This window comes from Bidens hawaiensis, unplaced genomic scaffold (assembly GCF_021521415.1).
Source record: "Bidens hawaiensis isolate Kalapana, Puna unplaced genomic scaffold, B.hawaiensis_p1.1 tig00017343_1, whole genome shotgun sequence".
Classification (NCBI taxonomy): domain Eukaryota; kingdom Viridiplantae; phylum Streptophyta; class Magnoliopsida; order Asterales; family Asteraceae; genus Bidens; species Bidens hawaiensis.
In genome coordinates, this window is record NW_027492622.1 from 111,423 (window position 1) to 125,148 (window position 13,726).

The 13,726-nt window shown below is 30.9% G+C and overlaps 3 protein-coding genes across 3 annotated transcripts; all 3 read right to left on the bottom strand.

Annotated features, from left to right (window-relative positions):
• Positions 1 to 1,966: 1,966 nt before the first annotated feature.
• On the bottom strand, positions 1,967 to 2,773 carry LOC143553624 (uncharacterized). Its single transcript, XM_077043573.1, has one exon. It carries the CDS (start codon positions 2,771 to 2,773, stop codon positions 1,967 to 1,969), a length of 807 nt encoding a protein of 268 aa, XP_076899688.1.
• Positions 2,774 to 2,785: 12 nt separating this feature from the next.
• Positions 2,786 to 5,063, bottom strand: LOC143553625 (uncharacterized). Its single transcript, XM_077043574.1, has 5 exons — positions 4,985 to 5,063; positions 4,741 to 4,902; positions 4,455 to 4,634; positions 3,411 to 4,046; positions 2,786 to 3,318 (listed from the first exon to the last, which is right to left on the bottom strand). Exons 1-5 carry the CDS (start codon positions 5,061 to 5,063, stop codon positions 2,786 to 2,788), a joined length of 1,590 nt encoding a protein of 529 aa, XP_076899689.1.
• Positions 4,717 to 8,333, bottom strand: LOC143553626 (uncharacterized). The gene is made up of 8 exons (XM_077043575.1): positions 8,304 to 8,333; positions 8,142 to 8,192; positions 7,788 to 7,995; positions 7,251 to 7,289; positions 6,624 to 6,776; positions 6,342 to 6,539; positions 5,820 to 5,994; positions 4,717 to 5,682 (listed from the first exon to the last, which is right to left on the bottom strand). The coding sequence occupies exons 1-8, from the start codon at positions 8,331 to 8,333 to the stop codon at positions 5,160 to 5,162; spliced, it is 1,377 nt and encodes a 458-aa protein (XP_076899690.1). The 3' UTR covers positions 4,717 to 5,159.
• Between the last annotated feature and the right edge of the window lie 5,393 nt (positions 8,334 to 13,726).

Consider the following 13,726-nt stretch of genomic DNA (forward strand, 5'->3'; position numbering starts at 1 on the left):
TTTGGAAATGGAAGTTATATAGTATGATACTGTAGGAAATGGAAGAAAACACCTGTCTAAGTTTTGTCCCTTCAAATTGTGTTTGAAAAGTTGTTATAGGATATAATATTTTTTTAATCTATGATAAGAGGTTAGTTATTGAACATGTAGTCATGTAGAAGATGTATATGAGATATTTTTTTTGCTAGTGTTATAATGAGATTATTTTATACATGATACATTTAAGAGATATGTGGGAGTACTGAGGTGGCATATATGAAGGAGCAGGAAATACGACGTTGTTTTGTTTATCATGTAGAATTTTGGGTCTCGAGTGATCACCAACTCACTAACCTGCAACCCTGCTTTATCACTTGAGCTATTTTTAAGTGATGTGGTTGTTGTGCTAGCGGTCAATTTAAAAAAAATGATTTAAATACCATTATTATTTTTCAATTTTCATTGTACAATTCTACGTTATTTTTTTCCTACTTATATTGAATGATCATAACATGAATTTATCACACCACTGGACTAACCAATTTATTTTTTCTTAACATAATCAAAGATACAACAAATGTATTATTTGATGAAGAGCATGCGTCCAAGAACAAGGAAAGTTTGTTTAAATTGAGATTATGTAGTTATACATGATTGTTTTGTGGGTGCCTACTTAATTTTCTAAAAATCTCGTATACACCAAGAACGATGGATGTAATTTTTTTTATTTTAAATTTAATATTGATATAATAGAGAAAAACTTTCTCAACTTAATTTTTTAAAAGTCCATTAATTAATTGGTAAAAAGTACGTGAAAGAATCATTAACCTGAATTTTATATATTAAAATATCTAATTTGTATGAAAAATCAATTGGTAAAAAGTATATCAACTGGTTGAAATCCATACTGGTAAAAGGTATGTGAAAGAATCATGAACCTGAATTTTATATATTAAAAAATCTAAACTTGTATGAAAAAAATCAATTGGTACGTAAAAAGTATATGAAAAAATCATTAACCTAAATTTTATATATTAAAATCTCCGAAGTTGTATAAAATACGTGTAGCTATTAAGTTTTTTTTTATTGTTAAAGTGTCTTACTAACTTTTAAATTGTCAATCCTTCATAAATCACGTTCAACATTTTTATAAAGAAAGTGGCCATCTCATTTGAGCTAATTTAAGAGTTAGCAAGTCTTTAACAACAAAGAGAAAATTCCTAGTACATGCACTTAAAACAAGTTTAAGAATCTAGTAAATTTTTTTCATGTATTGTTTACTAATCTAAGAGAGTTTAATATATCAAACTTAAGATGATTGACTTTTTCATAAAAGTATAAGAAAGTATAGTTATTTTTAATTATATCAATCTTTATATTTACTGATTTTGGTTAAAGTGTTACTTGATATACTTGTAATACGTTAATTCTTTTAAAGAAAGAAATATTATAACACTAGTTTGAGACCCGTGTGTTACACGGGTAATAAATGAATTTTAAATATTTAAACATTAAGCAAAATACAATCAAGAACACATTTGTCATATATTGTTAATATAATTACAAATTACATTAAAATTTCTCCCCAGACCCTACTTATAGCCTTGCTGTTGGTGGAACTTCATTGAGTATGATTGATTGATTGATTGATTAAAATTTCAAGAATTACAAAAAAAAAACATTACACAAGTATTTTATAAATAAGAAAAAATTTCCTTGTACACAACATTTGTTGTTGTATTGGTCAGATTACCTTGTTTATCAAGAATCAGAATCTTTAGCCCACTCCTGCTTGTAACTCTTGACACTGCGACGTATAGTTGTCCATGTGAGAACACGGGTTCTTTTAAGTACAAACTTATCCTTGATAACGATTGACCTTGGCTTTTGTTTATCGTCATCGCGAAACATACAGCAAGGGAAAATTGTCGTCTTTGAAACTTGTAGGCTATTTTGTTGTCTGATGGAGTCAGTGGCGATCTATGAATCAAAACTGTATGGCCAATGTTAGTTCCCGAAATAATTTTGGCTTCAACAACACATTACCTAAAGATATAATCTGTAGTCGAGTACCGTTACATAAGCCTTCTTTCTGGTTAAGATTTCTAAGGAGCATAACAGGAACACCAACTTTTAGCACCAGTTTATGGTTTGGTAGTCCGGATATTCTTAGACCATTAAGCAGTTCTGGAGAGTATAAAGCTGTATCAACAATGTCATTGATATATTCTGAACTGCATATGGTATCTAAACTTAAGTACTCGACTTCATCACCTGGAAAAAACTTGAGCAAACTATCATTAATCTTATCAACAATTTCGTTTGTTGGTGCAAGTATTGCTCTATCCTGAAAGTAATGTTGGTTCTCGTAATTCTGTAGAATATCAGGATATACAAAGTCAAAAAGTTTTGATATAGGATCAACCGAATCTTTTATTAGTAGATCGTCAGGTATATCTATCGTTGCGACACCATCATTAGGACAACCAATATTACCTTCACCTATATCTAAAATCCATTTAGCAAATAATCTGGTTTCCTCAACATCAGATGACGGCGTACCCATAGTTAACCTTAGGTTTTTTGTTAATTTCAAGACATTGTATTCACTCCAAATGTAAGAAGAACATAGAGAGACGTTTACGATGTCTTGTCTAGTGCCCTTTTGAACTACAGGTAGAATTTGTCGAAAGTCTCCTCCAAATACAACAACTTTTCCTCCAAATAGCAAATTAGAAGATAAAACATCTTTTAAAGACTTGTCAAGAGCTTGAAATCCATGTTTGTGGTGCATTGGAGCTTCGTCTCAAATTATTAATTTGGTTTTTTCTAATAATTGTGCCTCATCTGTACCTGGATCCATGTAGCAAGTAGAATCCTCATTAAGATTTATCGGAATATGAAACCTGGAATGTGCTGTGCGACCTCCGGTTAACAATAACGAAGCAATTCCACTTGAAGCAACAGTTAGGACGATTTCGCCTTTTGATCTTATGGCAGTTGATAAGGTCTTCCATAAGTACGTTTTACCTATTCCACCATACCCATATACGAAGAACACACCCCCTTTATTCTGTTGAACATCCATCATTATACGATCAAAAACATTTTTTTGCTCATTAGTAATTGAATTAAATAGAGTTTGGAACTCTAATTTTTGCAAGTTTTTATTGTATGCCAACTCTTCTTGAATCAAACTATTAGATGCAATAGATATATACTCGGCATCGGGGAAAGGCATGGTTTGATATTTTCTTAAGCTTGAGTTGTTGCGCAGCAAGATTTTTTCAATCTCAAATAAAGTGAGGTTCTTGATTTGATCTTCGGTTAGCGATAACTCTGTTAAAATAGAATAACGAATTAATTTCCAAATATTAATGACTATATATATAGATATAAAGATTGTAAAACTAACTTCAAAATATTAATACCTGGTGACTTTAAAAGACATCGTTGGTTGTAAAGAATGTCATCAGAAAGCCATTTCCAAGTATTTTTCCAGACATGCTCTGGTCTAGAAAGGCTGTCAGTTGACAACATTGTAGCGAACAATGTGCGTACTCCGTGACCCAACGATGAATGGCTTGCCTCTTCAATTGCCTCAATGTATTCTTGATCATCTTCTAACAATCCAAGAGAGCAGCAGGCGTCTCTAAACGAAGGTTGAAGACGACCGTTAACGGTACGGATGTCTTCGAATGATTGTGTACCTTTAACTCTGTTCAAAAGAATTCGTAAGAAGTACGCTTCCCCAGCTGCAGGAGACACGGCATGAATTCTTCCTATGGAAAATCCCGATTTTCTTCGTTCCCAACGACGGGGTTGAGCATGCCAAACAAATTCAGTAGGTAATTCAACGTAAGTCAATTTTCGCGCGCTGGCATACTTTTCGTTGCACTTCATCCAACCAGTAAACATGGAAGAGGAGACGCTCTCAACTTTTTCCAAGACATTATCAAGATCATCATCCGCACCATAAACTACATTTTGTTGTCCAGGAAGATGGAAAGGTAGGCGGGTAACAGAAGGCATCCTGTAATGGACATCATAGCCGAAAATACGCCAAGCTGCCTCAGAAGCAGATAAATAATAACAATCAAAAATTGTTTGATCTCATCGACCTCTGGTTGTTCCACGTTTGCTTGTGTGTCGTTTTTTGAAAAAAAAAACAGTAGCTCGATCAGGTTCTTTGTTGATGTATTTAAACAAATACTTTATAGATGACGCCTGATTGCACCATTCAACATTAATGTGTGCTTCATATCATTTTAATAGGTACTTGTTGTAGGGAACCACACTTCTGTTATCTAATTGAATGTCTTCTTTTTGAACAAAGTGACCTGAATCGCGTCTTCTATACTGGGGATAACCTTGTGAATCGACAGATGTTGCATCGCGAAAATTCTTTGGGAAATTTTTTGAACATTTGTTGTCAAACATGCACGAGCAGGTCGGATTATGGGCACCACATGGACCGTGAATCATCAATTCACTCACAAGGTAATGTAATTCAGGGTCCTCATTCTTATCAGGAATCTCCGCAGAAATAAAAGGGTCAACGTGTTCTACATCGGGAAGCTTATGATCGGCATGCATAAATAAGCACATATGAGCATGAGGCAAGCCACGCTTTTGAAATTCAATTGTATAAACAACTGCATGAAAAGTTTTTTTATAAGTAAAAACATTAACGGGTTTCAGTTATATGTTTTTATAAAAACCGTAATCTATATGAAAGAAACATATGTAAATGATTCATACCTGCTTGTACTTTGCCAAGGACCGCCTTATCCTTCAGGTCTTTTAACATGGCGTCAAGCTTGATTTTAAACAATCTGCACAAGATGTCGGGCCTATCCTCTGAGTTAAGAGTGGTGTCTTTAAGAAATCTTGTCATCTTGGGCCATTTTGGGTTGCACGTTACTGCTATAAAAAAAATTAGGGTATCAAAACCATTTGCACAGTGTCATAGCATCCAGGTAGTTTTGAGTCATATATCGAGCACCTCCTGTAAACGACGAAGGTAATATGACGGTGCGTCCCACTTTTGAAACACTGGATGTTCCCTGGTCTCTTAGATTCATGAGGTTCTCGTACGTTGATGATCTTAGTTTTGTCTGTTGACTACGTATAAAAAAAAGCCTTTCGCTTTCAATCATCGTATACGCGTCAACTAAAAACTATTGTAACAACCTCCTTGAGTTTAAAAGAATTGAGAAATGATTGAGCCTATCTTGAATCCTAAAGGCGAACCATTCCCTCATTGTAGTAAAAGGGCGTTTGCTGTCATCACCCTCGTTAACACCTCTATGATATATGTCAACTCGATAGCCATCTTCACCGTTAATAAATATGATTGGATATTGAAGAGGGACATATGAAGGATGTAGTTCACTTATAGGTATTATTTTACCGCCCATGGTAGTTACAAGAATATCACGAGGCTGAAGGGAGTCAGAAATGTCTCCTACGATTAAAGCTGCAACTTCAGATGTTGTTGGTAGGTTGTAAGTTCTTCCATCCTTTTGTCGATTTGCAATAAGACGTAGTTTTAAATCAATATGAGGGTTCTCTTGCAAAGAATCTCTTGCCATTCTATACGTCTTAACTAAAACATTTTGTGAATCTAACATTTCTTTCAAACGTTGAATAATCTGAAGATCCATTGCTTTTGCAGCCTCAGTTGACATATTCTTCGAGTCACTGAAAAACAACATGAAACACATAAATATGAATATATGCCCAAATTCTCAAAAATGTAATATCGCATGGATAAGAAAGTGAGGTGGTATACTAAAACAAATAAATTTTTTTGTATACTTGTAAGTGTGATTACATACCCAAATATTTTTTGTCGGTTTGTTAGCTCGTTGTCGGTGTCATATATGTACAACTGTGAGAACTTGGCTTTGCATCCCGGTTCAGGTTGAAGGCTTCCAATCGAATGATAATTCTGACCACTCAACCTGAATACAAATGGACCTTTTCCTTGATTAATGGCTGTATCGATTTTACCTCACATTGAAGTAAAAGAAAACATCGAGTTGTAACGTCTAATGTTTTTCAAAAATATTTGCTTGTTGCGTCAATGCCTCGAAATAGGTTTTCATATTCATGGTTGGATGGGATATATTCTAGTAATTCGACCTTCCCGTAACGGCAACAAAGCGAGTAACTTCCTTTTGCGTTTCTGTTTTGTCCCTTCTTCGCTTCATCTTTCCAAAGTTTTGCATGACATATCACACATGCAACATTTTGATCACCATGATCCAAGTAATCTGATTATAATATTATAAAGTTAATAAAATAATGTAATAAACAAACTATATAAGGAACAACGTAAGTAGTAATTGTTTAACAACCTTTGGACACGCCGGAAAAAATATCAACAGCAAATACTTGAGGCTGTTGATTTGACTCATATGTCGTTTGATAAGACTGACTTGTACTTGAAGACTGGATATTTGATGTGGTTGATATGTTTCTACCCCTTTTGATATCCATTAAGGTTTTCCTCGATCTACGATTATCTTGTGAGACGGAAACATCAAACTGAAAACCTAGAGTTCGAATAAATAAGAAAGGAATAGTTAGTTTTAGTGATTATAAGTGATGATTGTTGTTGAGAGGAATAATTATGTTACTCTTGTTTATATGTTTGACATATGCAGGAGACTGGCGTGGAGTTGGTGGTTGAATGCATGATGACGGTGAGAGGCCTTTTCGTTTCTTGTTGTCTAAATTTAGCTTTTGAACCTTTCGGGTATGTTGAGCATTGGAAATACCCACTATATTACCTATATGTTTGTATTTGCATGAAAAAAGTAAATGGTACATTGAAACTCAGCAGTGAGTAAAATAAACTGTTACGTAAAAGAAAAGTTACTAACCATTTGTAATGTCGTCAAAAGGTCTTCTTGCATTTATGACAGCTAAAGGCAAAAAAAAAATCGAAGTTTAGATTTATTAAATTTAGAATTCCTAAATATTTGATTTTTTATGGGAAAAAATAGATGTTAAATGGATAACCAATAGTGTATAATAAACGGTAACGTAAATTACTAACCATTGGTAATGTCTTGAAAAGGTGTTCTTGTGTTTTCGACGGCTAAAGGAAAAAAAATCACAGTTTAATTATAGCTCATATTTTTTGTATTAAGATTTAAGTTAGTGATATTGGCTTCGCGTTGTTTAAGTATATATCATAATTAACAAATAAGTTATTGAAAGTTATAAAGTATTCTTAGTAGGATATAATATAGAATTAATACCATTGGTAATGTCACGAAAAGGTCTTCTTGAAGTTCCAACTACAAAAGACAAAACATAAACAAAAAAAAGTTATTTGCAATAGTAAGTCTTCAAAAAAAATTCCTAATTTTATTTTTTTGAAAATTAGAACAAAAAATGTCGTGATATAAACTTTTGTTGAATAATGTATAGTCAAATAGTGTACTCCTAGTTAATGTAAAATAAAGAATTGTTAATAGGAAAACATTATAGTACTATTTATTTTTTAACAACATGTTTTATTTTATTATAATTTATAAGCGTGTTTTTGAAGGTTACAACATTTTGTAAAGAAATAACAAAATCATAAACCATAAAAATTAAAACATGAAATAATTAAAACATAAACCATTAGAATTTTATATTTAAAATAGTGTGTGCATTAACCAAAAAAACCCAACTGTCGAAAAGTACTAAAAATTCAAAGCATTCAAAACAGACGATACGAATAAATTAAAAATGGTAAAATGAGGGTTTTCCTCATTTTTCCATTTTGGGAATCAAGAGCTTGGGCTTGCCATTTTGTTCACCACCAACAGTTGCCACCGAATGAGATTTGGTTGTAGACTGAGTCAGGGGATCATCCACATCATACACATCAATAAGATTCCTTTTTAAAGTTGGAGTTGAGCAGGTCGGGGAAGTCTTCTCATTGTTGGATGCGATGGTCTTTGCCGTGCTTTTTTTCACTGCTTTTAGATTGTCATCGGTCACCGAGATAACATCCTATTAAAATAAATACAAAAAAGATGTATTAGCAAATCTGTCAAATACTTTTTATAAATGGATGTGGTAAAAAACAAATCTTGTATATTAGTTTATATTGTTGTTGAATAATAGAGGAAAGTAACTTAAAATGAAAGGTGGCATACCTTTACACTAAACGTGTCAACGGACGCATCAACAGCATTGGAGTCGGATTCCTTGTTGCTAATGATAAGGAATTAAACAAACGAACTTATTAGAGAGTATAGATTAAAATAATATATTTAATAAATAATCATAGTCTTTAATCTCGGAAAAATGTATAATACGAAGGATAAATTAGTATAATTATCAATCATTTATTCCTATTCAAAGTTCAAACAACTATTGTCTAAACGCATTGTTAGATTCATAGTCAACAATAATGAACCATTTTATACATAACGTTAAATAATTTTGATTGTTTCTAGTATACTTTTAGGAATAAGAATAGAAAAATAAACAATGCTGAATGTGTTACCAACTCCGATTAACACATAATTATATTAAAAAAAAAAATCTATATGTAAGAGCAATCTGTCGAGATTAAAGAACTATATGTTTGAATAGCAATTGCATTGAAGTTCCGCTAATATAAAAAAAATCTATATGTACCTGGTTAGGGTGAAGTTTCTTTTGAAGTTCCGCTAATATAAAAGTATCTTCAGTTAACTTGGATATATTGATATCAGATCCTCGATTGTCCAAATTAAACTGATTAACGGATATCTTGAAAGCAAACTGTTTATTCTCAAGGTTCTTTAGTTCCTTAGGAAATAGGTCCGAATTCGGAGGTCCCTACGCATAATTAAGTAATTAACTATTAATAACAATTGATATGTATAAAGTACAAACATAAAAAAAAGTATTTAGTTCTCTAAAAAACATACATTTATGACTTTAAGCAGCAAGTCATAAGCACTAATCTTAAGAAGTCTGTTAGCATACCCCTCCCATAAAGACAAATGTACAACCCTAGTGGCATCTTGAACTGCCAGATTAGTACGATACCTACACATACACACAAATATTAATTTTAGTTAAGATAAAACAAAAAGTAGTTGTACCATAGATATAATATCAAAAGAATAGAAATAAGGAAAGAATGTTAATACCTCGGTACTGCTTCAACAATAGCGCCGTTGCACTTTTGGTTACAATAATACTTAACACGAAACTGATTCAGAATAGGTGATCCCTCAATTGCACCTTCATTGTTTACACGATCTTTGACCAACTTTGTGCAAACCTTGCAACCCACGTAATACCATTGCATATATTTCGACATAGGAAGAATCTTTCCACATATAATAACCTGTTTATGCTGAAAAAAGATAGAAACGGAATATTTTAGTAATGAAGTATTAAAAATGTTTTGCACAAATCAAGTTACCTTATAAAATTCTTCAATTTCAATGATATGACAAAACTCGGTTGAGGTAAGAAACTCCTCGCGAAACGGAACACGAATAGTTGGTGCAGAAACACAGCTACTTGATGAAGATTCAGGAGGCAAGGAACCAAAATACCTAATAAACGACAAATAAATATTACATAAAATGTGAAATAAATTTTAAACTAATTAACAAAAATTTTTTAAGTAAATATAAATTAAAACAAAACCTCATCTTGAATTCATTGATTTCATGTATGTCTTCGTTGATGTACATCTTACTAACATTAAGTGAATTGGAAATAGCGGGACGCCCTTGAAATAAACAAAAATAATAAAGTAGTAAAAAAATTATATATATTGAAAAGTTATATAACTTTAACATTATCAATAAGAAAGAATGAGTGTATCAAACCTTGATGTATCCTGAAAAACCCAAATTGTAACACGACAACTACGGGTGCTTGATCTGGATTTGACAAAATATAGTTTGACATGTCGACCGCGTATGATCCCCATAGAGTTAAAAGGCAATTCCTTGTTGTTTCTAAAAAAATGTGAGCAAGTTTTATTATATATGCAAATGTAACATTTATTATAATTTGAAATAAAAATGAAGTTACCTCAAACCCTTTAACGTTAGATACATCATCTTGGACTCAACACCATTAGATTTGAGTTTGTCTTCAATTGGTTCATATTTATCTACAACACCAATCACATCTATATTGCAAAAAAATTAGATTAGAAATTAGTGATGACAGTCATATGTAACTTCCAAAACAATTTAGACAATATAAAAACAAATATGTGGGTATTTTTTGTGCATTAAAAAATTCTAACTTGTGTTTGTTGTCGTGTTACACATATATAGACAATGTTACTAACAAATCCACCAAAAGTATCCATATAGAAAGACAAATATATATAATATAATTTTAAAAATCACATTTGGCATATTTTTAAATTAAACAGGCGTAAGTAATTGCTTAAAATTGATTGACCAGTTGCAATATTTTACAAATTTCATTGACCAAAACAAATAGATATTACACAATTTCTGTTACTGTTTTAAATCAAGTAACCGAAACAAATAGTACATGAATTATCTTCGGTTATGATTTATAGTTTTTATTTCTTTGATTTTAAAAGCCCTGCTTGCGGTGCGCACATATGATGTATATATGTGTGAACCCTCGGGTGGGCAAAAGTGAAATTGCACTAATTTTGACGTTATTTTACTAATCTCGTGAAAATAACGTTAAAAGTGACGGACGGTTAATCAGGCATCATGTAGTGGCGTTGATAGCCGAAAGACAAGGGTACATGCACCGATCAGCCGGTGTCCCGATGATTGAGTGCTATGTGCCTTATGTCCAAGGCTTGATGCAAAACTACTATCGAGCCGGGGGTCTCACCGGAAGCAGCCTCTCTATCCTTATGGGGTAGAGGTAAGGCTGTCTACATCTTACCCTCCTCAGACCCTACCATAGCTTTGCTATTGGTGGGATATACTGAGTACGATGATGATTTCTTTGATTTTAATCGAAAAATTATTCTTGTGTAATATATACCATATTATCATATTTGTATCAACCGAGTACGTTCCTTCATAGTTGTTACCTATGATGCAATTAAATAGTAGTGGTTGTTTACATATTAATAGTACACATTTTTTTTATCAAATGAAGTATCTAAAAGATAAACAATGAAATAACTAAAATGAAATAACATGTTCAGTTAATAATAATAATAAATCATTGAAATGTATATATTTTTTTTGAGTTACATAATACTTACCAACAATGGTGTTCGGTTTAGTAACCATGTCAATAAGATCATCAATGCTTTGAAACTTGAATCCGTGTAAATCGCCACCAAAATCTTCACAAGGTGTAACAGTTGACTTGAGGAAGAGATTGACCTTCTTGTCATTGTCCACATACTTGTATTTAGTACCGTAGTCACCAACCGATACATTCTTTATGATGTAACATGCCTTTTCAGCTAAATATCTCTCAAACTTGTATATAAATCTTTTTAATATGCTCCCATGGACCATGTTTCCCTAGCATATAAAATGAATTAATATCAATTTATAAAGGCAATATAAATGAAAATATAATGAAACTCAAACTATATATGTAGACACATAACATAACATACCTCTTCATCAATTAAGACCATGTCCATTGAGATTAGTTGCTTGGGTTTATCAAGAATATGATTTTCCCAAAGTCGAATCACACGCACCTTAATTATTGAGTCTTGCATACAGTCCTTTGATGAGGGAAGTTGATTTAGCATAATGATGTTCTTGTCACCGACCGATCTGTATTGAAATTAACAATAATATAAGCATATGAAATATTTGAAAGTAATAAATAAGAAATAAAATAAAAATAATATGAAAAAAAAACATAGTAACCTGTTGTTTGCCATAGTTTTTCTGTTCCTCTGAAGTTGGTTTTTGTGAGTGTGTGAGATAGTAGATGAAATAAGCTTATGTGATATATATAGTGTTGAGAAAAGTAAATACGGAATGTTATTTTTAAAACTTTATATAATTATTCCCCTAAAATTATGGGATAATTTTAGAAGACTCAAAATTCGGGAAATTTTGAAAAAAAAAGTAGACATAAACTAATAATCCTTATTTATCTTGCTTCCATAGTTATCTACAGTTTATTTTAGGTAAAGTTATATTTGGAATAAGAAAAAAAACTCCCAATTTTATTTGAAATCTAAAAAAACCGGAAATACTGTTATATGTTAAATTATGAATTTATTAAAAAAAGTCAATAAATTAAGTTCTGGTTACAACATTTTAAACGTAACCTAAAATACATTTTATAATAAACGTAGCATATAAAAAAACCGATATACATAATGTCAATATAACGAATTTATTAAAATTAAATCAATGAAACCGGAAATAGTGTGATTAGTTAAAGTTGATTTTCTGTGATATACCTTTTAAAATTAATTTGTATTTGTTTCCAAAAAATCTTCATCTTCATAGAAAATTGAAAACATAAATAAGGAAAATGGGTTGACATATTCCTCCTAATAATATTCCGCTAAAATTATGGAAAGTTTTCCATGTCAAAAATTTGGGGATTAAGTTGAAATGTTATATACAGAAACGAATTTAAAAATTTAAAGATATTATTTTAAAAAACGAACAACTACCATCTATTTCTAGTCTTTAACCGATTATGTTTTATCGAATTCAAGATTATGTGAATTCGAATTCTCGTCTTTAACCGATTTTTTCGTTAATTAATTTAATTACGCTTTTTTATTTTTGGTTAAATTGAGTTTGTAATATGAAAAAAAAATCCCAAATTCGTTAATTAATATAATTGCACATCTTTAGTTTTGCTTAAAATGAGTTTATAATATGAAAAAAAAAGTATATTTTAATAAAACCGACCCAAACAGAGTTGACCCAAACAGAATTGATACCAAAAAGTAAATAAAAATTATATGTTAATAAGAGATTAAAGTTTGTTGTTTTTGTGTTCTTATCTTAATCTTCCTATTTAGGGTGCTAAGTATAAAAAATGATGGGCATTTGAATATTTACACCTTTTTTTATATTATTTTTTTAACTACTATATCGGTATTCTGAAAATGACATGATGATGATCTGGTACTGATTTTCTTTTAAAACAAACCGTGTGTAAAAAGTTATTATGAAAAAATACAAACAAAAAAAATATCTTTTTTTTGAAAAAAGCAAATAAGGAAAATTGTTTGTTAAATTTTGAATAATATTTCGCTAAAATTTTGGAATATTTGAAGGGGTCAAAAATTTGAGGATTAAGTTGACATGTTATTGATAGAAATTAATTTGAAAATTTAAAGATATTATTTAAAAAACGAATTTATACCATTTTTTTCTCGTCTTTAACGAATTTAAATGATACTCCCCTAAAATTAGGGGATTAAGTTGACCTGTTTATTTATATAAATTAATTTAAAATTTTAAAGATACCTTTCATATAAATTTGTAAGTTAATTAATATAATTAAACATTTTTTTTGACCCAAATTATTTGTAATATCTTTACTATAATAAAAGAATACCAGTTGATGAAAATTTTAGAATTAAAAGTTAACCAACTTTAAATCATATGTTGTCATGAAAGTTTTAAAGATACATTCCATATAAAAGTCTTTTTTTTTGTTTAAGTTTATAATTAAAAGTTAACCATATAAAATTGTAATGTTTTATTATTATTTCGCATCATAATTTGTAACCGCAAAAACAATATTAGGTGGTAGTTGTACCTGATTAGCACCTTGTTAAAGGCTT